Raw genomic sequence first — 27,649 nt, 5'->3', positions numbered from 1 at the left:
TACCAGGAGCAAACTTTCTATCAGAGTGAATGCACTTTAACACTTCAAAGTTGAGTTTCACTAAAGCTTGAAGAAATAATCAAAAAATTCTACTTGATTTATATATGTACATTTTTATTAGAATTCTTCAGAACTGTCAACAATTGGACAACATAACAGGAAAAAACACATGGAACACCAACATCCTTTAAACTTGCACCGCTTACATATTTACACATAAAGTTACTGTATATATAAAAAATATTTTCAAGGACTCACGGGCCTGGGAATATTCAAAAGACATTATTGCTACATTTCAATATTTACAAAAAAAGCCGTAAAATAATTTCAAACATTAAGCCACTGAAAAGAAACATCCGATGTAAAAAAAAAATTATAAAAATATAAACTTTCAAGAATATCCAAGACAAAACTCTCAGTGAAGTGCCCCTGAAGTACCTAGACATCTATAATTAACAACCACTTTTCTGACTATAATCAAAGGCAATAGAAACACAAAGGAAATGTTCCGACAAAGGATGGCAAACAGTGATGATCTCTCATGTGACGACAAAACCCCAAAACCTGTTACCTTTGGAAAGGTGCGAGAGTATAGAACTCCAGTGCAAATGGTTACTTCCAGATAAATGACCACAGTTCTCTAAACGTAGTCTAAGGGACCCAGGAGGGGGAACCGTGAAGGCAGCATACCTGAATCTTGCGAGACAACACACAAACCTTGTGGCACACACATGGACCTCTTGACAGTTGGGCAGTGAGTTGGGAAAAAAAAAAAAAAGTGAACTCTTAAGAATAATATCCAGGCTACAGCCTAAAGGGTAAAATTTAAATATGCTTTAGCAGGAGAGTAGCCTTAGGTCTAAGGAGTGGGTGTAGTATGTTCAGTATAAACAACGGGGTGCTTGAGGTGTAGGTGGATTGCAAATAAATAAGTATTTAAGCACTCTGCTTCCTATGGGGATGCTATGTAAGCTTCTGGGAAGTTCCTCCAGACAGCTAGGTGAAGAGAAACAAAAGCAGTACTGATGATGAAGGCCAAGCTACTTCTTGAGTACTGAAGGGCCCTCTTGGGATCAAGGCAAGAATACCGCCCCCCAAATATTTGTCTATAAGCGCGCGCGCGCGCGCACACACACACACACACACACACACACACACACACACACACTCTTATATAGGTACTGGCCCGGCGTCCAGGACATGCCTGCAGAGGAGGCTGAATCTAAATTTAATTTCTGGCTACCGAAGAATCCAAACTAAAACAGCATTGTTTTGTCCCTCCTGCGGGAGTCATGCAGTGAATCAGTCACTTTTTCCAATGGCATTGAATCCATTGAGCACAATGCCATTCTGAAGCTGGTAGGCTTGTTCTGAAGAATCTGGGGAGCAAGTTCATAGGCTACAAAAGATTTTTGTTAAGATTGTGCTTGGCAATTATGGTTTTTTTCTTTAAAAACAAAACAGAAAATACTGTTTCCTTCAAACTTGTCTGGCTCTTCATCTATTTCTACACACAGCAGACTTGAGCCAGGGTCGTATCCAGAAATGACACCGTGTGGGTTTCCCCCCCTCAAATATACGAACATGTACGATGTATAGATGAGTATATACAAATGCTGGCTGGGGAGGCCTTCTCTCCAATTCAGCGTCCTAACGGCAAAAGCTATTTACAAACCCGGTCAGTAGCACAAAGGCTCATGCCCAGCAGCGTGTCTTTATTCATGCTTGGGGAGCATTTTTCCATGGCCTATGTCTCATTCCCAGCATGAAATAGTAGATTTCTTAAGCCCAGATATTCATAGACTTCTGCCCTTTGTTCTAATAACATTCCATGTTCCACATCGAGAGATCAGGTTTCAGCTTCTAATCTTGCGGCATCATCGTATCATTATGGATGGTTAGGAGGCCCGAAGGTGACTACTGCCATTTATTCAAATAAACTATCAGCGATGCTTTTCAAACAAATCGGAGAAGTCTTGGTAAGGACTCAAGGTGTCCAGCCCATCCCACCCTCCCTTGCTCCCAAGTCTGTATTATTATTTTGTTTTCATTAATGGGGGCTGCCTGGCTCTGGGGAGTAGAAGATGCAGTCTGAACTCTTAAAAGGGATGGTGGCTGGTAACAAAAATCACTGGCCACTAAAGTGTGTGCGTCAAGACAGGATTACAGCGGCGTGTCTACTACTCTGGAATAGGATGCAAGCTGAAGGAGAACAAAACAACCAGTATAGAAACCAAAAGAACAGGGATCGTTCCTGTTGGGGGAGGACCCCCCCCCCTCCCCCGGCACGCCTCCTGCTTCAGACATCTTCGTGAACCAGCAGAGGCTGGGTAGAAGATGCGCTGCTGCCCACAGAGTTGATCCGCACAGAATGGTCCACCACAGGACGCTCCTGGTGGGGGCTGCAGTTTGCTAGGTTGGAATAAATCTGAGGAAAACAAGTCCACGGTTAATACGCCGGTCCCTGCAACGAACACAGCGACAGAGTGCGCGTGCGTGTTTGCAGCTTTGGGATCACAAGTCATTTACAAAGCCTCTTTGAAAGAGAGGAGACTGACAAGATTTTCATGGCCAAAACCCCAATCATATGGACAAAAGAAAACATAAGCTTTGTTTTATCCCTCATTTCCCCCAAACTCTGATACATAAGAAGTGATGGCAAAAAAAAAAAAAAAAGTGCTTTTCTGCTGAGATATATCTGGGATCAAGTACTATCTAAATAAACTAATGAAAAGGGTTTATAAAACTGCTACGGCCAACTATAACCCAATGGCTGATGTCATTTGCTGGGAAATCGGTGGCCCTTCCAGGGGTCTTCCATTGAGAATTAAACACATGGGTGGGAAATGCTGTTTAATTTGAAACATGGTCTGACACCCAGAAGAGCAAGCTTTATCCCAAAAATATCAGTGATACACTCTTAGAAAGGATAGTTCCAAGCATACGATCCATCAAAAAAGCAGCTTAAAAAAAAAAAAATCTGAGTTAAAGGATCACCAATTCTTCCTTAAGAGCAGAAAAAGAAATAATGGATTTGAGTTTTGAATCCCCAGCACCCCCACACCTCCTCGAATCACTGGCAGGGATCTCCCAACCTCAAAAAGCTCTTCATTCTATATGGCTTGTGGGCATGACAGCTAGATGCCATTTTCTGGCTATGCCTGTTTGAGCAGAAGGCTTATTTCCCTGCCGTAACAAGCTGTCTCTTCTATGCTTTCATTCTAGCTCACATTACCCCAGCCATTGAGAGGCTGAATGGGCCGGACACGTGAGACAGAGAACATGCCGACCCCATGACCAGCATCTGAGGTGGGGGAGGAAACACAGCAAATCCGTTTGGAAGCTTCTGCCTCCACACTTTGTGTGCAAAGCCCTTCACTCTTTTTCCTCCTCATCTGACATCTTTATGGCAGAATGGGGGTCGGGCAGAAAGAACCTGTTTCCCTTGCTTTTCCTGCCTACCCGAAGCCCAAGCCACCTAAGCCAAGGAGAGAAGGGAGGGTCCCAGAGCCCCCAGAGCCTGAGAAGGAAGCACTGGGTCTGAGAGAGGGGGCCGGAGTGTACTCACATGATTGGTGCTATCTGAAATCTGCTTCTCAATGAGCTGCACGATCTGCTTGAACGTTGGCCTTTTTAGGGGATCAGCATCCCAGCAAGTCTTCATGATGTCATACCTGCAAAGCAAGGGCCATTTCCAATCACCCCTCAACGCCCCTGTCCTGGCTTCTCAGAGTGTACTTCATGCGACCATCTCAAATATCATTCCAGGGCCGGGCAACTGGGCATACGGAATGGCACGGGCATGAAATAAAACACTGTACCTATGAAAGGCTGCTGAAACTTTCTGCATATTTGCTGACAAAAGATTATGAAAATAAGCTACAGAAATGGCATCTGATCAGGATGTCATAAAAAGGAACCAGGAGACGTTGATATTTCAGACTGTACTAGTGAAAACCCCCCACACCCGGGTTTCTGTCTTCGAAAAGGAAAATAAAAGGGGAAGCATGATCTGAAGGAAAACATCTCGGCCCTTACATTTCGGCAGGTGCATGCTCAGGGCTGAGCATTCGGAACCCTTCCTTGATCATCTTGTAGAACTTAGAATCAACTGGCATCCCGGGGTAGGGGCTGCTTCCTGAGGCACAAACGGTTCGCAAATCAGTGTTAATAAACAGGACGTTGATAAAACCTTAAAGAAGATGCTCAGAGTCTAACCAAGGTGCCTTTGCAAGGCGTTTTACCTAAAGAGAACAGCTCCCACAGAAAAATCCCATAGGACCAGACATCACTTTCAAATGTGTACACACAGTTGAAAATGCTTTCAGGTGCCATCCACTTCACAGGCAGCCGAGCCTGTAACACAAGCACAACACATTTGGCAATGTTAATTAAGAAGCTCAAAAAAAAAGCTGAATAGAAAATATTCCTACAGCCATCGCTCGTGCTGAGGGGGTGAGGGTAAGAAGGTGACTGCCATCTCACAAAGGCCTTTTACCCTATGACTCAGATGACTCTTCCTACCTCTGAAATAGGTGGTTCAAACAGTACTATCCCCATTTTCAAGATGGGGACATTGAGGGGCAACTGGGTGGCTCAGGCGGTTAAGCGTCTGCCTTTGGCTCAGGTCATGACCTCTGGGTCCTGGGATCAAGCCCCGCATGGGGCTCCCTGTTCGGTGGGGAGTCTGCCTCTCCCTCTGCCCCCCGCCCCATGCTATTTCTCTCTCACATAAATAAAATCTTAAAAAAAAAAAAAAAAATGGCGACCTTGAGTCAATACAGCGTGGTGGTTAAGAGCACAGATGTCAGGGACAGACACATGGGGTCTAATCTGGCTCCATCACTGGCCTTGAGTAACACAGAGATTTGTTAGTTACCACAGAATACGTTTTCCCCAACAAGAGAAACATGGCCTCCCACAATAAAAACTACATTTCCCAGCTCCTTTGCAGCTTAGCATCGCCATGTGACTCAGGTTTGGCCACTAAGTGAGAAGTATAATATGGTAGCTGTAGGAAAGCCTTCTTAAAGACATGGCTGGCAGTTGCCCCTTGACCTTTTCCTTCTCGTCCCTCCTCCATCCTGCCTTCTGGCTGTGGTGCCTGGCTATCTAGAGGCCATCCTGAGCCAAGAACGAGGGCTACACCAGCAATGGTGAGAAAATGGAAGAGTAGAACAATCTGATCCTGGTGCTCTACACCAGCCCTGGCCTACTGTTACTATACTTCCTTTACTTTTCTTTGGGGTCTTCTGTCATAATCACACCCAAACTATCCTTTACAAATACACTGGAAATGTCACTTAAGTATCTGTAATTAAGCCTCAATATGTTCTTCCATAAAGCAAAAATAATGTTTCAAATTTCATGAGCTGTTTTGCGGGTTAAATGAGATCATGTGGGCAGAAGTGCTCAGCACAGTACTGCTGACTCACTGACCTCTGAACAGTTGCCCTGCCTAAGCAAGCACACAATGAACGGTAGTGGCTTATGGTGACCATGATGATTCCAAGGTGGCGAGCAGCAGATCAGGCTTTAAATTCAACAGCTGAACTTCACATCCTGAACCCTTTCTGCTAAAATCAAGCTAAAATTGCTGTGACTATTCCTTTTACAGACATTCTGGATTCCTGGATCTTAGTCTACCATAAAAAACTAGATCAATCCTTCTCTTAATCCCTTTAGGATTGAAAACTGGGAAGACAATTTTTTTTCTAGTGTTAAAAGTTACTTTAGCCAGCAGAAAAAAAGCAAGCAAGCAAGCCAGGCTTCTAGTATCTCCTCCCAGAATTTATGCTAAAGCTCCTACAGGGCGGCTCTTAACCTGAGCTCTACTACATGTGTCCTGGATTCAGGGGCCTGTGAACTTGGACGGTAAAAACATGACATTCTTGTTTTCACCAACTTCTAAGTAAAGTTTAGCATGTTCTTAAGTTGTGAATAAAGGCAATAAAGCCCAGCAATCTTAGCAGTTCCTGTGACTTTGTAACCACATACACCTTCATCATTATTAGTGTTTATATCACCATCACTTCGAAATTACAGCAGTTTTTAGACCCACAGCTAGAATAGGTTACTCTGTGTAACAAAAAAGCACAGGGATTGACGTCAAATACTGACTTTTCAATAATGTGAGAACTATATTCCAGTTGAACTGCATTTCTTGGTAATCCTGTAGATTTTATGCATTTGCGACAACATTCTGACAAGGGCTCCAACTGGCCTCACCAGACTGTGGAAGGGGCCACGGCAGAAAAATGACCAAGAAGCCATGTGGAGTGGAAGAACTTTCTGAGAAGCTGACACAGGGAGATGTCACATGACGAGCAAATTTGGGGCGGTAACATGTTGTGTGAGCCTGGTGAAGAGGGGTCTTCACTGGTTAGCTCAATGGACCTGGGCTGGAGCCCCCAATCTAGAAGCCTGGTGGGACCTAACTTGTTCATTCCAACTAAGGTCCCTAACCAGTAACAAGCTATTAAGAAGCTGCAGCGTAACCACTGTCATGATTATTTATATTCCAAATCAAGACATCTGTAACAGTAAGAACAAGTGCTGTACTAGCTGCAAAGTGGCTGGCACTGTCCTAAGCACGTCACATAGGTCAACTCATTTAATCCACACAACTTTATGAGGCAGGTGACAGGACCATTCCCAAGAGGAGGAAAGAAAGCAAGGTTGACAGGCATTGGGTAATTCTTGCCAAATATCATACCGCCACCAAATGATGGGACCAGATTTGAACTTGGCAAGACTGGGTCCAGAACCTGCTGCCTTCCTCCTCATGCCCTTCTGTCAATATTCAAAGGCCTGGATAAGGAATCACCCCTCGTTCTTTCTTCCAATAGTGCATGCACCAGGATGGAGAGAACTTGGTTCTATTAACCCTCATAATGATGAAATCTAGTCTTAGAATCTGAGATTTATGAGAAATACATGCTTTGAGGGGACGCCTGGGTGGCTCAGTCTGTTAAGCAGCTGCCTTCGGCTCAGGCCATGATCTCAGGGTCCTGGGACTGAGTCCTGCATCAGGCTCCCTGCTCAGCGGGGAGTCTGCTTCTCCCTCTCCCTCTGCCCCTCCCCACTGCCCCTGCTCTCTCTCTCAAATAAATAAATAAATAAATAATCTTAAAAAAAAAAAAAAAAAGAAATATATGGTTTGATCAGGAAGGAAAGCCAGCAACATTTCTACAAAACCAAGTCAAGTACAGCCTTCCCATAGAGATGCCATGGTGACAGAGGAGAAAATATTACATTATCCTAAGGCACATAAATAGCTACCTCCAGGAATAAATCCAGACTGGGGAAATGGGCCTGGGCAAATAGACGTAGAAGAAGATATACACAGGACTATATGGCTTCCCACAGTAATAGGATGCTGCTTTGGAGATCATGGGCTCTGGTTTCAGCCTTACCTGACCTGTGTCATCTCTGAATGAGTGATGTTTATTACTAAAATATGTAAAATATACTGAGCTTTAGTTTCTCCAACTCTGAAAATGTGAAGACATGGCAGGGGGTTGTTCTGATGATACAGTGAGAACTGGCAAGGAAATAAAGCACTCTGTAATAAAATCAGTATGTTCTCTAACCCAATTATTACTTATGGACCTATTTAATATGCTGTCTATTGATTATAAGATCCAACATTCTACATACCTAATTCTGAACATTATCTTAGATTTTAATCTTTTTCACATAGCATGTCAATCTCCAAATAAAATTCCCCTGCTGTGACCTTCAGGCCCACATTTGTTTCACTTGAACAAAATAGAGTTCATTGCTATTCTCAGGCTATAATGAAAATTAAGGCTATTTCTGTTTCTTTCACATGCCCCATAATTACACAATTAGAATTAGGAATTCTATTATCGGAATGTTAGTTGTAGTAATGTTCAGTATACCATGCAAATTTTGCTGAAGTACCCTTAATTTGACTGCTAAAATGCATGCTATCTCAAAGGTAGGATTTGCATTAGGAAACTCGTAAGAAGCAATTCTTAGGAAAACTTGAAACTAAAATCCTTCACTGGACTGTCAAGCAGAGAGTGGGTACTCACGTTTCCTTTGACCACATAATTAGAATCATTCTTGATGTCTCTGGCTAGACCAAAATCACAAATCTTTGTGATTCGACCATGAGTAAGGAGGATATTTCTAGCAGCCAAGTCTCTGTGAATACACTATTAGGAGAGTGGGAGAGAAAAGAAAACCATTTACATTTATTTTAAACTCAAGAATGAAAACTACGTTCAACACTAGAATGCCGCTCTGTCACACAAATCCAGTACCTTGGCTTTGCTTTGAAACTATTCGGTGCACCAAAAATAAAGATCTAAATCATGCTTTGAATGATGTTCAAAATTTGTGTTTCACATCGTTAGGACCTTCATTACGATAATCATTTTCCAAACCAACTCGAATAAATTCTTTTTCCCTCCTTAGGACTGCTTTCATTCATAGGAAAATACATTATAAATAGTCATATCGTATCTTTTAAACCGAACACTCATTTTGCATGCTTCTCTTTGAATGTCCTTTTATAGAGTTTTTTTAAAATGTCTTTGCAACTCCAATTTGATGTCTCCCAAGGACACAGGGAAAAGGCTCCTTATTTCAGCCATCTTATACCATACTCTCTCGGTTTGGTAATTGTTTGGAAATGTCACCAATGACACTTAAGGGTAGGATCTGTTACCTCCTGCTAGTCTGCTCGTCCCGTATGCTAGGGAATTCCTCTCACTCTCCCAGAGACTATGTTCCTCGCTTTGGTTCCATCATTCTCTTCCCAACCCTATCTCTTTTCCCAAATGCTTATTATTCTCTCTGATTCCTTATTCCTCCATACTTCATGAACCCATACAATAACTGAGGTCTAAACTTCCAATAAAACCCAAATACGTGCTTCACCAAGCACTGCAAGTGCGTGAGGCAACCCCTCCTTTTGCTGATGAAATCATTCTCTCTCTATTTTCTAAGAGCAGCTCCTGTATCCTGAAAGCCAAAATTTTTAAATGAATTCACTGCATAAAAAAAAAATATTCATAGAAAGCTCATTTAGACAGGCTTGCACTTTAAAGCTTATAAATGAGAATAGGAATTCCAAAGAGACAGCAGTTGGAACATGAAGAAACTCAATTTCCTCTGTTTTGGGTTACCACACTTCCAAATGAGACTGTGTATTCTAACTAGGGCTCTAAAATGCTCCACTGGGGTTGGGGTTGGGGGGTAGGGCATTCTGCTCCGAGAACCACACCCACTCACATTCTTTGAGGCGAGGAATGCCATGCCCTTGGCCACCTGGTAAGAAAAACTCAGCAAGTCCTCCAGGTCCAGGGCCAACTCGTCATCTTCCATGATGGCGGGAGTCACATCTCTTTCTATGTATGAGCCTGTTAGGAGAAGGACTTTCTTAGCAATGAAACCTCAAAGTGCGGAAAACGGAAGACAGTGACAAGGATACCAAAGGCTGGTAAGGAAGGAACTGATGTGAATATGCAGGCAAGTCACCTGCCCAGCGTTGAGGAAAGGTAAGTGCCCAAGCACAAAGCTAATAGTCACGATCTGGGGCTTCCAGGGAGGATGGTGGATCAATAAAATATGCAAAATACACATCTGATAACACATATATTTTTCATCTATGCAGTGAGATGCCCCTATACAATAAACAAATGCTCTGATACCCACTTGGAACCCTTAACTGCCACTGACCAGTGGCATTGCCATTGGTCCCTATTGGAAAGAAGAAACAAACAGTCACTCTGGGGAATGCTAGTATATTTCACAGCGGTATGAGAAATCCTCTGTAAATGAAGTTGTTTTTATTGTTTCATAGGTACCCACCTATTCTCGCAGATCTCCTTTTGTCTGCCTTGGTTGGCACAACATAAGAAACTCCGGGTTTCATGTCCATGTATTCATTAGTACTATCATTGCTGTGAGAGATGAAATATCCATCCATCAAATCAGGACTGAATAAAATGGGAAACAGGGGGGTACCCATGGGGCAGGCTCTATCTCCCCACTGCCTTTTTTACACAAGAGGCTGATTTTGTTCAAAGAAAGTATTACCAAGTTTGAATGAAGAAAATCTTGTTCATAAGATAGGCGTTTTTAATATTCAACATTAGGGTCCAATGCCCAGGAATGAGACCGTCTTTTTTTGTGTTCAATCATAGATGGGACTCAGGTTAGAAATTTCCCATTTCTTGACACCAGGGATTTAATGGGAAACAGAGAGCCAAAAACATTAGCCCCCATTCCCTCAAACTCTCTAAATTAGCCCCAAGAGAGAAGATGAAAGAGACAAGAAAGACACAAAGAACAAGAGCTTCTGAGATGTGTGATGGGGGGAAGGCAGGGATCGTTAACATATAGCGACTGATGGAAGAAGGTTTGAAAAAACCAAGTTTAGTTCAGATAAACACCAATAATTTGGATGATTTTCTGAACCATCTGGACCTCTTGAATCTGCAACATTTGGCTGGAAAGTCTTCAAGATTTCTAGTACTTCCTGCTTCTGATTAGCATAGAAACACTATGACAACAATCTCCTTCGGAGTATGCTGGTGGTTCCAGTCCCATATGGGATCCCAAAGCACAAAGAACACCACATCGGATTGAACAATTTGGGACATTATTTCAAGAAAGTTGAGAAAGAGATATGGGGCCAAGGTTTTAGAAATAAGGCAAAGTGGCTCATTTACTCATACAAAGAGCATATGCTCTGGAGAAACTTAACAAAAGGTGGTTTGTTCTGTATTTTACTACCACTTGACACCACCCCAGTCTACAGGACTAGAAAAAAGTAAAATAAAAAGGCTTCACCTGGGCTTTAGAACTTTAGCCAGGGGTACAAAAAAGGGCTTTAAGAGGTAACTGTCCATCAGTAATAGTCGCCGAGGTCTTCTTGAGGGCCTGGAGCTAAGTTTAAGAAACAAAGTCCTGCCATCTCAAAACGTAGGGGGCAGAATGAATAAGAAGGAGAAAAATCCACCACACAACTTCAGAAATATAAAGGATAAGGGACTGGGCATGATGAATATGATTTCTGTTGGGCTGGGTGAATTCAGGAAATCTTCATCAGTGGTAGATCTCAACCTTTGGAAAGAACAGGCCAGGCATGGGAGAGAAGAATGCCATTCTGGCTGTAAGCCACACTAACTGTTCTTAAAGGAATCTGAAGCTCTTTATACACCATTCAAATTCAGAATGATATTAAAGATGAAAGCGATGAAAATAAGGTTCAGAATTTTAAATAATGTGCTAGAGTCGTTGTGCCTTTTAATAGCATGATGAGTTCAAAAAAAAAAAGGGCAAGGTATACAGGAATAATTCAGAGGTAGATGGTGAGAAACCTACGTGCAGAGAGATAAAGTTCAGAGCTCTTTTGTCATTCTGTTAAAGGTTTTCAAGAAATTTACAACTTGACAGGCTTTAGCATTTTCTCTATAAGCAGCGTCTTGCTTGTAGAGATGCATATAGCACCAAGCCCAACAGAATAAATGAAATGACACACAAGAACAGAGCCATGATAAGAGAAACAGGTACAGAATTCATTCCACTGAACAGAACTAATGCTCTGAAAAAAACTAAAGATGCATTAAAAAAAAAAAATCAATAAAAATCTAAGTTTAACACTACTTAAATCTTTACAAACACTATTCAAACTTTCTAAATTGTTGATGACATCTAAATGATTTAATAATTCTGATTTGGCGCCTCAAAGTACCTCTGTTCATTTGTTTAAAGAATCAGCCTTGATTGCAAACCCTTATGACCCCACGAACTGCCTGTCAACAGCTATTTATGTAAATCAGTCTTACCAGGAAGACTCCTTTGAATGCAGAAGGTTCTTATAAAGTGCCACTTCAGCGTGATCTTCCTGCTTTGAGCAAATAAATGAATCACGTTTTCTTCGCAAAAAATTCAAAAGATCACCATAGCAGCAGTATTCAGTGATGACCAGGGTGGGCCCTACAGGCATGTAAGAGAAGGTTAAAAAGAGGTGAGCTATATAAACAATCTTGCCATATATACACTCAGGGGTGATTATGACCATTTTCATTCTGGTTCATTGCCAAGCCAACTAAAAGCCAGCATTTTGTAGAGTACAAGTCCCCCAGTAAGCCCCCATGCACCTGATGTTCGTTCTAAGTGACGTCCGTGCCCGGGGCCCGGCACGACTGCCAGTCTCACACACAAGAGTTACTGCTTTCGACGTTATACTCTCATCAAATTTCCTGCATGAATCCTTTGAGTCACTTCTGTTTGTAGCGGGGCTTCACGCCCTCTCAGTGTTATTATGGAAATGACGAAGGGCACAGAGTGCGGCATAATAGGAAAACCAACGGCACGGAACGGCCAGCTGAGACGAGCCCGGAGAGCAGGTGAGCACCTGAGCGGCAGGGCATCACCTGCCTCCTGAGTGCAACCGGGCGCCAGGGTTTCTCCGTGTGGTGAATACGCCTCACGCTACCGCTGTGAAGTTCACAGGCAACGAACTGACTTGGGCAGAAACTTTCATGAACAAGTCATGCTGTGGAAGCCACGTGTATGGGGGCTGTTTTAAGAAATTCTCTAAGCTGTCAACTTGACCGTGAATCCCTGTACATCTTGAGGAAGAGCTCGTGTTACACATCTTTGTTCCTTTAGACCAAAATGCTTTCTGGAAACATCCAGACATCCTTGATGGAAGGCTCTACTTCAGAACTGCTTTAAACTGGGTATTTAGTTTTTTTCACAGAAGTGAAGTGTTTGCCTCATTTGGTGTGTATTTGAGAACTGGTAGGCTTCAAAGTCTATCTTTAATTACGGGATGCAAATGAATAGTAACCCTGTAGTGACTGACTATAATCCGGCAAAATATCAAGCTTGCAAGATAAAACAAAAGCTTTCTGGATGAGAGGGGACGTTCTCGAGATACTTAAGAGGTCAGCGTCAATTCAACGTCCGTGCCAGTAACTAGGGTATGTCCTGGGCTGTCCCACCCCATGATGATAAAACTAAAATATACATTCTTAAGAACAACAGCTTTTCAGGGCAGGGGTGTGAAATCTAGCAAGAGGTAACAACCCGTAAAAATCTGGCAAGAGGATATAATCAAGCATTGTCGAAAATATATTAAAATCTCCCCTCTTCTGATAAATTTGAAAGATAATAAAAGTTAATTTGGTCATGGCTTTACCTCCAATGGTGCATGCTCCAAGAAGATTCACAATATTCATGTGATTACCAAGGTAACTCAAGACTTTGAGCTCAGACATCAGGGCCTCTCGTTCGGTTAAATGGGCACTTGCTAAAATTAGAAAAATGTTTCATCTTAGCAAAGAGCAGATTTGGCAAGTCAATGTTGAGGGCATGCAGGAGCCTGCAGAAACTTACGTTTGAGCATCTTAACGGCCACAGTCATGGCCGCATCTGACTTAATGAGGCCATATGCAGTAGCCTCAACCACTTTCCCGAAGGCACCGGCGCCCAGAGTTTTCCCTGCAGAAAGGAAGAGAAGACAGCAAGTGATGGCGGTGGGACCGACGAACCACCCGGGTAATTTCAAAGTCAACAATTAAGGAATTGTTAAGGAATTAAGGCCAAGTCTGTCTAGAGACGTTTCTCTATAATGTGCTTTATGCGAAATCTATCAAAGGTGGTCAACTGTCACAGAAAATACTTACTGTCTCAGGTGGAACAGAACAAAGGAAGCTAATGGGGTTCCCTAAAATCACTGCTGTATGTGTACACAAAAAGGTTACACGGAAAGCCCGTTTTCATACTGACCAAAACTCAGCCTGTTTCTGGGAAACTCCCATTTATGATCATAAGGAAGTTGTGTTGGGTCTATGTAAACGTAATTGTTTCCATTTATCTCCTCAACAACCTTCCACTGTACTTCATACATGGGTTTCTGGTCAGGGAGAGAGGGAGAGATATACATCATCTTTCAGTGATTAATGTTTCAATCATTACAGCCCTTAGGGTAGAGAATGAACGAATGATTACCTGTAAATATTTGTAGGTAAGAATCATCACGATAATGCACATCATACCAGCCGCGATCACAAAACCAATCAGCAAAGGTGTGAACAGGGTGTGGGGATGGATTTGTTCTAAAATGAAAGGGGAATGTGGAATCATAAGCTATTAGCAGGGATGGATCTTCACCACAACCACCTAACCCCAAACTCACCCAACCCCCATCTTACAGCCCAAGCAGGATTCAAAGCCAAGGGCATCTCATCAGCTCCTTGCCTTGCTACTATTACCTTACTCTGGTTATTCAATGAATTAACAACTTTAAACAAGACTACTGAGGAAGCAGAGATTTCTGTAGCACAAGAATAATTTTATGCTGCTTTGCCCATAAAAAGCAACATATGAATGAACTTCCTACTTCAACCAAATTCCTGCCTTGGACAACTTTAAGAAGTTTCCTAAATTTATGGATGGTTTATGTTTTCTTCTTTATGCTTTCCTGTATTTTCCAAATTTTCTACACTGAGCAAGAATTTCTTCTACAACCAAGAAAACATTTTTAAAGTGTTCTTTTCATTGCCTGTCTGAGAAAAAAAAAAAATCTGTGATGAAGAACAATGTAGGATTCTTCCCCTCATTACTCAAAAACTGAAAGTATACCACTTATTGGCACACGTCTTTGCCAACTCGAGAAAACAAAAACTAAGCCCTACGCAGGTAGGTGCCCAGTTTCTTTGTCGTCTAACTTCATACCAATTCATCAATTTATCCACAAGGATCATTTAACTTATGTTAGGAGAGGTAGTCCCTCATGAATCGAATTTTACAGACATTAAAGAAATGGCTCACTGACATAACTTCATAAAAAGCAGCGCTAACCTTCTGATACAGTGTCTGGCAATGTGTTAAAATACAAGATTTTCAATAACTAAAATTTTAAATTGAATTTAACTTTTTAAATTGCCCTAATTCTGGTTGTATTTGGCTATAAGGCAAATACACTTCCCTATTTTCTCTTTCCACCCCCTTTTTAGTGAGAACAACTACAAATATGCAGTTCACTATATACACATACGCACACACGTGCACGCATACATACATATGTGCACACACACGTAAATACATAATATGTATGTGGTTAAAATCACTGCATACATGTCATTAACGAACTAGTACAGAATGAAACTTAGTGAGTTTGATGACAGCATGGGACAATGAAGAAATTACCAGAAATGACATGGCCATTGATGGAATGGACTTAAAATCATGACTGACATGGCAGGCAGAGCCTAAACATCCCCTTAAAATTGGATTAAAAAGAAATATACCTTTGCTGTTACCTTTAAATGCAAAGTTAAAAAAGGCAGAACTCCTGCCCACATTGTTGTAAGCCCTACACTCGACCGTGCCGTTGTGCTTGAATGTGCTGTAATCAATGGAGCTCTGAACCACGAGTTTTCCAGACGGTGAGACAGATGAGTTTTGCATCTGCACATCCATTGGCCCGATAGGAACGGAACACCTAGAGGGAAGAAAAGAACAACCCGGATTTACTCTAAGAAAACCAATCACTCAATCAAACACACTGGATTTGGCATACTTTTACAACAAAGCTAGTGGGTCATCATCAGAAATTTCCTTTTACAACCAAGAGCATGAGGACGGATGGGCACCTCCCTGGTGCCGCGAGCAACAAGGGCATGGCGGCAAAGAAGAAATAGGGAGTGAGATAGGAGTTTGACTCCTGATTCAAACACCTTTTCTGTGGACCAGATACTTAAAACTCTCCAGGACTCAGTTCCTGCAGCTACAAGGTGGGTAAGACCCACGTTAGAGGGTAACTGAAAGGGCTGGAAATGAATGAAAGAAAGGATGGCTGGCACACAGCAGCCCTTGATAAAGTAACTGTGAAAGGGTACATGAGGGCTGAAGAAAAGAGCCTAGAGGAGGAAAGAGATCAAGTCTACATGGATGAACACAGGGCGGCCCCCAACACCCCAGCAGCTCCAGGTTTTACCGAGGGAGACAGGCTGGACCACTGACTTGTACTCCTGATGGCAGAGCCCATCACAGGCTGGACACAGAGGATCCCATTTCAAATTACGTCCCCCATATACCTAATACTTTCCTATTCACTTACCTCGCTTTATTTTCCTCATTAGCACTTAACTGTTTATTTCATCTTTAGTTCACCTCCACCCATGAGATATAAACTCGCAAAGCAGGGACTCAGGTGCATTTTGCTCACTAGACCAGCATCTGGTATACAGCTGGTGCTCCGTTAAGTATGAACAACAGTAAGTGCTAGGGCTGCTTCCACGGCGGGGGCTTTTCCAGGGGTCTCGAGTCCTTCTTACCGTTCCCCAAAGAAAACATTCCAATAAAACCCCACTGAAAACAACAATCCTACGTAACCTCTTCCAACTTGTTGTGATAAAAAGGACTATTCTGTGAAAAATAAGATTTCTATTATTATCCTGACTATTCAATTGTGATGTTACACTGGGCTTTTAAAGCCTGAGCACAAAACAGCATTTGATGGATAAAAACAGCCATGGTGACCCCACTTTCATCTTCAGGTAATGTGAAAGGACAATTTAAGGCTTAAGTGCAGATTGGGAAGGAGAAGAAGCACAACGCCAGATGTGTTCTGCTCAGGGGCCAGGCGCCTAATCAAGGAGAAAACCTTTTAAAAACATGGAGCTTACAAATGCCGTATGTATGTTGTAACTGCACGATCATTACTTTTTGGTAACTTGGCAATTAACTTCTGAGGTAATTTTTTTTTTTCATGATAACTACAGCCACATTTCCCACACACATTGCCTCCTGTGTATAGGATGGAAATCTAATTACCCTGTCCTGGAAAATTGCTTGATCTACCTGCAGGCTAGAAATTGCATGATAAATCCAAAAGATAACCACCAAAATAGAGAAGTCACTCAGTAATCATTTTTCAGCAAACAAAATTAATGTCTACCACGAAAAATACAGCAATTATGCCCCCATAAAAAGCTACACAGATAGAAAAAAATATATAATCAAACAAAGCTTTAAAAAAAAAATCTGACAACCTATCTGACATGTAACTACATTGCAGTCCTTCCCTCATTCGTGTCAGGTAGTACCCCAAATAATCCTCTCACCTCTGCTCAGTTCCTGGACAAAAATACCAATCTACTGTGGGCTCTGGGAATCCTGCTACCACACACTGGAGCATGCCATTCACGAGACTTTCATGAGTCAGGATTTCTGGTTTTGCTGCAGGAAAAGAGAAACGGCCATACGTCAGACTGCTGGGAAACCTCAAGACTCCCCGCCTCCACTGTTTTCAAATCCTTAGAACTTTCCTTGAGGTTGAAGAGGACCCTGAGGGAACACGTTCAAAGGGGAGAACTGGACACAGTGAGTGGCAGGCACAGGGAGACAGAGGTGAGGGTCAGACCAGGAAAGGCTTTCACAGAGCTGCGTGACTCCAGTGTAGACTGTCCACATTGCAGATGTGGGGGGGGGGTCCCTGAGAACTTCCTGTTCAGGGACCACTGAAGCAGGGTTCACAGGACCACTGGCCAGGTTTCTGTTTCCAGTGAGCGGGAATGTGAAAGACTGCTTCTAATCCAAACTTTAGGATTCCAAACTGTTGTGAAGATGGAAATCCTGTTTAAGATTCCTGCCATCAGAATTTCAAATTACTGAATCTGCCATAGGAATTTCAAGTTATGGTGCAGACTTGAGTGGATAAAATTAAGAGGACTTACAGGAAAAGAGAAGCTCTCCCTGCCCCCCCCCCACGCCACACACAGGAATGTCTTTTGGGGGGGGGCAGAAGGGAGTGGGTGGAAATAAAAGAAGTGAATCACCCTATTTACAGAGAAGCCAAAACATAAGAGTAAAATACAATATGGGCTTTTAACTCCAAATTTGTATTTCAAATGCAAAATATGGACAGAAAAATTGTAACAGGAAACCAGCCCAAGAGTTTTATTCATACGTATGTCTAAACCTGTGTACAATCAACTGAAAAAGTTAAGTTGTATCAGCAGGAATGCTCTAATTTGACATTTCTGGGTAACGACAATAATCAACTGGTATTCAATCAAGAGTGCCCTAAAGCACTGCAAATTCTTGAGATTATTTTCTAAAGTGAAAGGAAAATGAATTTAATATGTTCAGTTGTTCTTTTTTTTAAGATTTTATTTATTTGATAGAGCATGAGCAGGGGGAGGGGCAGAGGCAGAGGGAGAAGTAGATCATTACTTTTTGGTAACTTGGCTCAGCTCCTCACTGAGCAAGGAGCCCGATGAGGGGGCTTGATCCCAGGACCCTGGGATCATGACCTGAGCCGAAGGCAGATGCTTAACCACTGCCGACTGCCGACTGAGCCACCCAGGTGTCCCTATTACATTCTGTTGTTCTACTGGAAATATATTTGAAGGATCCTAACCCTTTGAGAATGAGTAAGCTAAGCCGTAAGGATCTGATGGCAGCGGTGGGGGATGCACTCACCCCGAAACCTCAGTATGGCTTCAGGGCAGAACTCTGGGAGCCACACGCAGGGGGGGCGAACCTGCACCACGGCTCCCACGCTCATCAATCCTCTGCCCTCCATCAAGTGTCCTCATGTGTCACATGGGAATAACAACAGTACCCAAGTACACAAAGAAGGAAAAAGGATTCACAGGAAACAGATTTATTAATTACTAGTTTATTAATGATTCAGCTATTATTTTCAATTCAGAGTACCTACCCTTGGTTAATCAAGTCTGCTACCAATTAAATTAACTGTATTTGCCACTCTGAACAGGCTCTTCAGTGATCTAGAAATTGCTTAAGATAGTGTGATAACTAATGTGGTTGTGTTTTAACCCGATGCATTGGGAATCCGACCTCGATTATGTTGCAACTGATAGGAAAAACATACATGGTGAGAAAAAGGCAGGACCAACAGATCAGAAGCTTAGGAGCTTATTTCTTCAAGGCGAGGAACACTGTAGAACAACTTCTCAGCACCTCACCTCCTTGCAGGCAAAACGGCTTGGAGGGGAGCAGAGCCCACACGCGTGGCACACCCACCTGTCACTCAGCCTGGTCCCGCGGCTGGGCAGGCCATTTGGCTCATACGCACAAGAGAGCGGCACTCCAAAGCGATCTCAAGGTAGGAGCATCCTTGAGAGTTTGGGTCCAATGCCAGCTTTCACAAATAGAGCAAGAAGACGAGCCATCGTCTTGTGAAAGCATCCATCTGGCGAGTCTCATTTAATTATCATGGGCAACTGTGTGATCGGGAGGGAAAGTAGGGCAGAACACAAAAAAACAGCGGCACTTGAGGAGAACGCCACTTGCTGAAGACGGCAGGCGCCATAAGGCAGGTCTCTCTGGACTCTTTTCAAGTGTCATCTCCTTTTCCAAGCCATCCTCAACTCTCCAAAGCCAAGTTGGTCGGTTTCTCCTCCCTATTCCCGCAACATGTTAGAGCACCTGACCCTCTTATACAACATCCTGGGTCGGCCTCCTCCATCAGACTCCACGCTCTCAAGGGCAGAATCACATCTTACCAGCGGTACCTCTGACTCGGAGCAGAGTCTGACCTGTGGCGGACACACGGTATGAGCTGTCTGAACGGTTAAGTCCCCTCCAAAGAACCCAGTTCCTCAGAGTCAAAGGAGTTTGATCAGAATCACAAGAAGGGACCCGATGGTGACTTTGCTGGGTAGGAACACGATATTCACTCTTTTCTAACAGAGAGCCAATCAGATAGCCACATGTTTACCTGGTCTTATGACTTTTGCTTTAACTCTGAGATTAAAGGGGAGAGGGTCCACATAGAGATGGCAAAGATAATTGGACAGGACTTGGACGGGAATCAAGGTCCTAAGACAGATTCCCTCACATCGACATTCCCTCCTAATGCCACAGGACAGATTTTTCGGAGTGGAATTAAACACTTAATAGAAAAAAAACCAAAAGCTGAAAGGGTACCTTAAGATGTTAACAATGGTTATCTCCGGGTAGTCGGGTTATGGATAGTTTCTATTTTATTCTTTTGACTTATTTTCTAATTTTTTTACAATGAACGTGTAGCTAACTAATAATGAACCAATAAAACATTTCTTAACTAAAAAAAAATCGGAACAGCTCAAAATTACATAATCAGTTACGTGTCGCCCTGGCTATACAGGTTCTCAAGATCCAAGCCTTCCAGCCTGACACCTGGTGGCAGTTACACAACGGCCAGGGCTGGCAAGCGGCGCGGTCCGGCTGGCCTACTTGTTCCTCTGTGCTGGGTAATTGGGCAGATTTTTAAGCTACCGTCTCAGGCCGGTTGTAACCCGAGGCTAGCAGAGCAGCTTTTGTCCTGTCGGTCCTTAGCGTGGCCAACCAAGCTCAGAAGGTCTCTAAACTTTAATGTGCATTCAAAGCACTAAGAAAAAAAAATGAGAACGGACATTCCTCCCCCCCCCCCCCTACCCGTATGCTGAGGATCTGCCCCAGCAATGTGCCTTTTTAACGTACCTACAAATGACCCTGATCAGGGCGGGGACAAGGTTGAGGCAAGAGAAGCACGTCGGGTGTGGATTTTAAGGCGGCACCCACCTTCCTCAAGGTCTCGCAAATACAGGGCTGGCACCGTGAGTGAGCACCTCCTTAAATTCTACACCCCAGGCGCCTCACCCTAATCCCAGCCGTGTCCCTAACATTGGTGATGACAGACCTCATTTTGAAAAGACTAAATTACATGAGTACAGTTTCAGCTCTACATGGCAAGTTGCACTATGAAAATGTTTAATGCATAAAGAATGAGCTAGGTATAAATCTGATTCCTAAAAATGAAAATCTGGGCTCATCTGCATTTTGTAAGTGCCTCAATGCACTGTGTAAGGCATTAAATATGCATTTTGCTTTTAAAGATACATAACTCTGCAATTCTCCAGGTTAAATCTGAGCTGTGGTTTCGGAGATATTCTGCAATCAGCACTATACCAAATGACACATTCCCTAATTCCTCCCAAGTTGGAGGTTTAGATAAGCCTAAGAGGTGCACGAGTTACGTATTTCCTGCGGAGATTAAGAAAATAGCCTTTTCTCCTTTCAAAGCGTTGTGGACCTGAGTCATTCCAGTGTCTCCAACAACAATGATCAACTTGTAGGCTGATTTCAGAGTGCTTATGACTCTACTGAGAATTTATGGCTCATGCAATTAAAAATCCTAACCATTTGCAGATTTACCCCAAAGATATGTGATCTTAAAAAATATTCCTTTCGCCACCATCAGGTCCATACGGAAGGCAAGAACAAAACAAATTTTTAAGAACACAGCACAGACAATAAGAGCTGGTGTGGGGGTGGGAGGAGATGCACAAGTAACGGATGGGGAAGCATTTTTGAGTGGAGCTCCTCTCGTCCCTGACCACCTCGACCAGCTCCTGCTATAAATGCACATTTTCCCACAGCTATAATCAGCAAAGAACACAGACTGAAGTCTCCAAACAACAAAAGGCTAAATGAAGAGGGGAGGGATCATAAGCATACATTTTGTTTTTATGATTGTGGGTCGGCTGGTATTTAATGGCCACACAGCAATGCTTTGTAGCAATTTGGCACTATTTGGGCCTGGATCAAATCTACATTCCTGCCACAACACTGCTGTGATAAAGGAACTTAAATCAGCTAAAACAGGAGTATAAAAATATTCAGGTTAACGTTTTATTATTGAGCATAAAAAGTAACATTTTATCGGACTGCATCTCTTAATAAGATGAATAGGGCTTTTTAAAAAGGCTGTTCAAAAGGAGGAAATCACTTATTACCCATAATGATGCAGAGTTCAACATTAATTCTGTTTTTTTTCATTTTTTAACAATTTATTTTATTTATTTTATTTTGTTTCTTTCTTTCTTTATTTTTAATTATGTTATGTTAATCACCATACAGCACATCATTAGTTTTTGATGTAGTGTTCCATGATTCATTGTTCAGGTTAACTTTTACTTATATAAAAGTATACTTTAAAAAAAAGTCCCCGGAATAGATATTTTTGTTTTTACACATTCTTAAAGATTGCCAGAGGGGCGCCTGGGTGGCTCAGTCGGTTAAGCATCCGACTCTTGGTTCCGGCGCAGGTCATGATCTCAGGGTCGTAAAATTCAGCCCCACGTCAGGCTCCATGCTGGGCGTGGAGCCTACCTAAGATTCTCTCCTTCTCCCTCCCCCCCCCCCCCCCCCCCCCCTCCCTAAAAAAAAAAAAAAAAAAAGATCGCCAGAATTTGGCATATGGGCACTTTGATAGAAGTTTGTTTAACAAACAAAACTTCAACTATAGTCGCATGTATCCAGGTGTCTTTAACAGGAGTGTTTACCATTAAAAAAAAAAAAAAAAAAAAACACCCTCCTAGTGAAATGATATTCTAAACTAGGGGTAAGCTAACTTTTATTATAAAGGGTGAGGCAGTAAATAATTTAGGCTTTCTGGGCCTTAGGGTATGTCTTGCAGATACTTGATTGTGCCACTGTGAACCACAAATGTAGCCAGACATGCAAACCAATGTGCACAGCTGTGTTCCAATAAACTTTACTTATGGACACTGAGATTTGAATTTTATTTTCATGTTTCACAGAAATCTTCTGATTTTTTTTTTCAACCATTCAAAAAAAAGGTCTTTGTTTATGCGCCCTTCAAAAATCGCCTGCAGACAGAATCTGGCCCTAGGGCTCCTCTGTCTATAGAGCCATTAAAGATCTCCCAGTCCTGAGATTACCTTAAAAAATAAAGGGATACAAACTACCTGCAGAAAGCCTTCTTCGGCCAGAATCACCATGCTCGATTTCTAGGGGCACCACGGAATGCATGCATGTGACCCAGACGCGCAGAGGGTGGGTATGGACACACAAGTGGAGTGCAGCCATGGGTTAAATGCTAGTTTTCTACTCAGGAGAAGCAGTGAATTCATTTTGTTACATAATTCAAAAGTGGAGGATAAGAGTTATTGACATAATACCCATGGAAAAATTATGCATCTATTCTTGGGTTAATTTAAATTTACACTAAATTATAGGCGAACTTGTGTTCATGTATTCATGAAGGGGGATAATTTGGTGTAAAAACAGATCTGGCTCCACTGGAAAGGAAATTTCCATAGAGTCCAAATTCCACTAATAGAAAGGAGAGTACTCATACTGTTTTTAGAAAATGATGCCCCCAGTTCAGGGTCAATTTCTAGCAGAAGCTGACATGGTTATAGAACTTAAACCTATTTCTCCTGCTTCGCTACCATAAACATGAAACGTTGGCCAGACCACATCAACAAAGGGCTCATGATCTAGACAGGCTACCGGTTCTCAAAAAGGTTCAGCATTTTACTAGATCCCCCAAATTAGCAACACCAGACCAACTTTTCTCATGAGACGTGCAGGGAAAAAGAATACTGACACATTTCCTAAATGTTTTTCAGAATTAAGAGAATCCAATTCTACTTTAAAAGTAGGTTGTCATGATATCCCTTTTTTCTTTCAAGTCACATGTCTCCGGCAATTCTTGCAGCCACAGAGATCTTTATTAGGAGAAGGAGATATTAAAGTGTCACATCAAAACAACACTCATAACTCCCAAGCAACTGAACAACAAAAACTCATTTCAAATTCAGTAACAGACAATAAAAACAGAGCTCAGACACTGTCAGGTATCACAAATGAACACACACTACCTATAAAAAGATTAATGTAAAAAGACAAGTGCCTATTTTTACATAGATTAGCAACCCCAGTAAGAAGATCTGAAAATTATTCCTTAATTTAGAACTGTCCCCAAAGCCAGCACAGTGTATCTTCTGTGACATATGTTTAAGACACAGGAGCATGGAAGATAATGACAGATGATAACCTTATTTACTGCCAGGCACTTAGGCAAGGTCGCTCAGTTGAGATTAAACAAGATAATTATAAACCTTAAATAAGCATCTGATGGGTTTCTTTAAAACCCCAGTCACATCATTTGCAACCCAATCCGTACTCCACAGTGTTTCAAAACTGCACCAGACATGGGTTAAAAAAATTATGCACTATGTTCATGCAATGAGATACCAAAATGAGGTTGCAGAAGAGTCACAGAAAGGTGTGCACAATGCATTCATTGTTCGGCACCAAAACACATGCTTATGAAGTGATAGGACCTCATTTTTGTAAAAAAAAAGTTTAAGGCTCAGGAAGAACATATACAATAAGGGGTGTATCAGCAATGGTAATGTATAAAATGTAAATAAACTTTAAAAAGGTAAAATTAAAACTTGCTTATTTTTGCTTATTTACATTTTCTAAGTTTTCTACCCTTCACGTAACATTTTCATTGTTTTAATTTAAAAACACATGTATACAAATGTTTGCACAAACCAAGCTACATTTTTCTTTTTTTTTTTAAGTTGTATTTATTTATTTGACAGAGAGAGACACAGTGAGAGAAGGAACACAAGCAGGGGGGAGTGGGAGAGGGAGAAGCAGACTCCCCACTCAGCAGGGAGCCCAATGTGGGACTCGATACCAGGACCCTGGGATCATGACCTGAGCCCAAGGCAGATGCTTAACGACTGAGCCACCCAGGCGCCCCCCCAAGCTACACTTCTGGTTACTCTGATAGCCTTACAGCAAATTCTCAAAAGCAAGTAAATAAATCAGAAAGGAGTTCTATTCAGCACTGATTTTATTTAATGTTTAAGAATTCCAATAATTTGGGGGTGCCTGGGTGGCTCAGTCAGTTGAGCATCCGACTCTTGATTTCAGCTCTGGTCATGATCTTGGGATCGAGGGATCGAGCACGGAGCCTGTTTGGGGCTCTCTCTCTTCCTCTGCTCACTGCTTGCGATCCCCACTGCTCGCGCGTGCGCTCTCTCTCTCTCTCTCTCTAAAAACAAAACAAAACAAAATTCCAATAATTTTAGAGTAGATTTAATAGAATCCATCTAGTAGGGAAAAAAACCCCACTGAAAAGCAAAGCCTCTCAAGCAAAACTCAATAGTCAAGTGTGTTAGTCGTAAGCCTTAAAATGTTTAGCCTCTAATGCAAGTATGGCTTGGACACCCAAATATTTGGAAGGTCATATCAGTCCTGAAAAAAGGGAGACAGAAGGTAGAAAACATTTCTACCTTCCAAAGAGGCAAAGTTCTAGTAACTCTGCTCTCACGTAATAGGGATCATGAAAGGCACAGACCTAAAGCCCCCAAACTAAGCAATCCTTGATGACCACCCCACATTACCATTTAAACCTGGGTAAAGGTCCCTGAGAACTCCAGCCAGGTGGGTGACCTACAGGGCTGGCTAATAGGCAGTCTAAGCTATTTATAGACGTGGCCAACTTGAGGCCTGCCCTCACCTTCGGCAAATGTGCTGCTTTGTTTGCAGGATGTTACCCTTCAGAGTGGCTTCGCCCTAGAAGGAGAGTTTAGCCACCCATAACTAGATTTAACTATGACCAAAAATGCATAAAAGGCAGCCCAGATCTTGCAAATGTGGTCAAAGAGAAACTTTCTCATCAGGAGACCTCATTCTGGATGGATGATTTATTACTTTGACTGATAAGGGTACACTGTATGATCCATAAATAATTGCTCATACCAGACAGGATGTTAATTACATGATATGGTGATTTAGAAATAATGCATTATTTAGCATTTCCTCAAATTGTTTCAACCCCCTTTTAACACTCTGCTGTAGACGAAGTAGTCGGTGACTTTGAGAGTGAATTTGGTGCAGTTCAGCGGTCATTTTGGATAGCCGATCTAGCTTAACGTTACATGCGTTCCATGTAAGCCCAATGGTGAAGGCAAGCCCCCGGGTTCCCTATATCTTGCTTGGGCCTCCTGCCTTCCTGTTACCACCACCTGATTACCAGAGTCCTCTGACTCAACTGGCTAGGTTTGCCATTAAAGGGTAGACCTTTAAGACTGGAGAGAGGCCTATTTCTAGCCCCTAGAGACCATTTATCACAAATTTTAGATTCATAATGCTGATCAGAAAATGTTATCGGATAACGTTTTAAAGAGGCATTTTAAGGTTCATGGCAAATCAAAACCAAAATGAGGTATCACCCACACTGTTAGTGTGTCTATTACCAAAAAGATAAGAAAGAACATATATTGACAAGGGTATGGAGAAGGAGGAACCCTCCCTGCACTGTTGGTGGGAATGCAAACTGGTACAGCCGCTGTGGAAAAGAGCATGGTGGTTCCCCAAGAAATTAAAAATAGAACTACCGTATGATCCAGCAGTCCCACTTCTTGATATATATCCTAAGGAAACAAAACTATTACTTTGAAGAGAGGTCTGCACTCCTATGTTCACTGCAGTATTATTTACAATAGCCAAGGTATGGAAACAACCTAAATTTCCTTCGATGGATGAATAGAGAAAGAAAATGTCACACACACACACACACACACACACACACACACACACACACTGGAATATTATTCAGCCTTAAAAAGAAGGAAATCCTGCCATTTGTGACAACATGGATAAATCTCGAAGGCATTATGTGACATGAAATAAGCCAGGCAGAAAGACAAATACTGCATGGTATCACTAAATGGAGTATTGGGGGGAAAAAAAAATCAAGTTCATCAAAAAAGAGCAGAAAAGTGGTTTTCAGGGCCTAAGGGATGGGGAAAATAGGCAGAGGCATTAAAGGAATACAAACAGGTCTAAGATGGGTAAGGTCTGAGGATCTAATGAATTACATGGTAACTATAGTTGATAACACTGTATTATATAACCAAAATTTGCTAAGAAAGTAGAACTTAAGTGTTCCCACAGGAAAAAAACCCAATCACCCCCCAAAACCCAGAAAACCAAAAAGGGTAAACATGTAACGTAACAAATGTGTTAATTAATTCAATGGGGGGGGGCAGAGAAGTCCTTTCAAAATGTTTACATATATCAAAGTCATCATGTATACACTTCAAATATCTTACAATTTTGTCAAGTGTACCCCAATAAAGCTGAAAAAAAAAGTTTATTGGATCTTCTTAAAATCATTCCCCATATTTGAAAAACAACTGCTTTATCCTATTAATCATACTTTCTTTCCACAATTATGTATACTACTTCAGGATTCACATGGGATTATTTGAAATTATATGCCAAAATAAACTTATAAAATACGTACATTACTGATTAACACTTAAATCCGCTCTAACGTTTAAAATGTATTCAAGAAATATTGGGTGGACAGGGAAAAGAGCAAATCTATCATTTGGAGTTAAACGTACATTTGGCCTTTTATTTGTCCTGGATCTGGTAAAAAAACAAAACAAAACAAACACCTTTATTGTATGACAGTTACTGTAAGCAAGGAGTCCATAGATTTCTAACTGAATATCACAGGCTACCTACAGAATCTCGGTGGTGTCGCTTTTTCTAATACCTCCAAGAATCTTAGAAAGAGTAGGTCCTATCAGGAAATCACTTTTATTGTATTATGTCATTGTAGCTAAATACATTTAAGAAAAAGAAAAAAGAAAGCACTTCTGGGTGGCTGTGTAGCTTTTAGAACTCTACTTTCCTCCAAATTTTGATCTGCAAAGGAAACAACTGGACATTTTCACCAAAGATTTCAAACTTCTTTTTAGAACTAACAATCTGATTTCTGTATACACCTTCAATAAGCCTGGCAAGGGTGATTATAGTAATGCAA

General features: G+C 41.9%; 1 protein-coding gene across 5 annotated transcripts in view; it reads right to left on the bottom strand.

Moving 5' to 3' along the window:
* Positions 1–93: 93 nt before the first annotated feature.
* Positions 94–27,649, bottom strand: part of KIT (KIT proto-oncogene, receptor tyrosine kinase) — an 84,266-nt gene continuing 56,710 nt past the window's right edge. For 3 of the 5 annotated variants that reach the window (XM_073891691.1, XM_073891692.1, XM_073891693.1), the window contains 14 exons: positions 17,118–17,232; positions 15,300–15,493; positions 13,999–14,105; positions 13,777–13,903; positions 13,384–13,488; positions 13,187–13,297; positions 11,826–11,976; positions 9,844–9,935; positions 9,265–9,392; positions 8,061–8,183; positions 4,245–4,356; positions 4,039–4,138; positions 3,569–3,674; positions 94–2,428 (listed from right to left, as the gene is read on the bottom strand). In XM_073891691.1, the coding sequence (XP_073747792.1) occupies positions 2,300–2,428; positions 3,569–3,674; positions 4,039–4,138; positions 4,245–4,356; positions 8,061–8,183; positions 9,265–9,392; positions 9,844–9,935; positions 11,826–11,976; positions 13,187–13,297; positions 13,384–13,488; positions 13,777–13,903; positions 13,999–14,105; positions 15,300–15,493; positions 17,118–17,232 (1,700 nt within the window). In that variant the 3' untranslated portion in view covers positions 94–2,299. The remainder of the gene's footprint in view (positions 2,429–3,568; positions 3,675–4,038; positions 4,139–4,244; positions 4,357–8,060; positions 8,184–9,264; positions 9,393–9,843; positions 9,936–11,825; positions 11,977–13,186; positions 13,298–13,383; positions 13,489–13,776; positions 13,904–13,998; positions 14,106–15,299; positions 15,494–17,117; positions 17,233–27,649) is intronic. The other 2 variants (XM_025887568.2, XM_025887569.2) reach the window with 1 other exon arrangement.

Source organism: Callorhinus ursinus, unplaced genomic scaffold (assembly GCF_003265705.2).
Source record: "Callorhinus ursinus isolate GAN/ISIS: 27379988/994484 unplaced genomic scaffold, GSC_fseal_2.0 scaffold4, whole genome shotgun sequence".
Taxonomy (NCBI): Eukaryota; Metazoa; Chordata; class Mammalia; order Carnivora; family Otariidae; genus Callorhinus; species Callorhinus ursinus.
The sequence above is the reverse complement of the archived record's forward strand: the minus strand, read 5'-3'. Positions and strand labels throughout refer to the sequence as shown.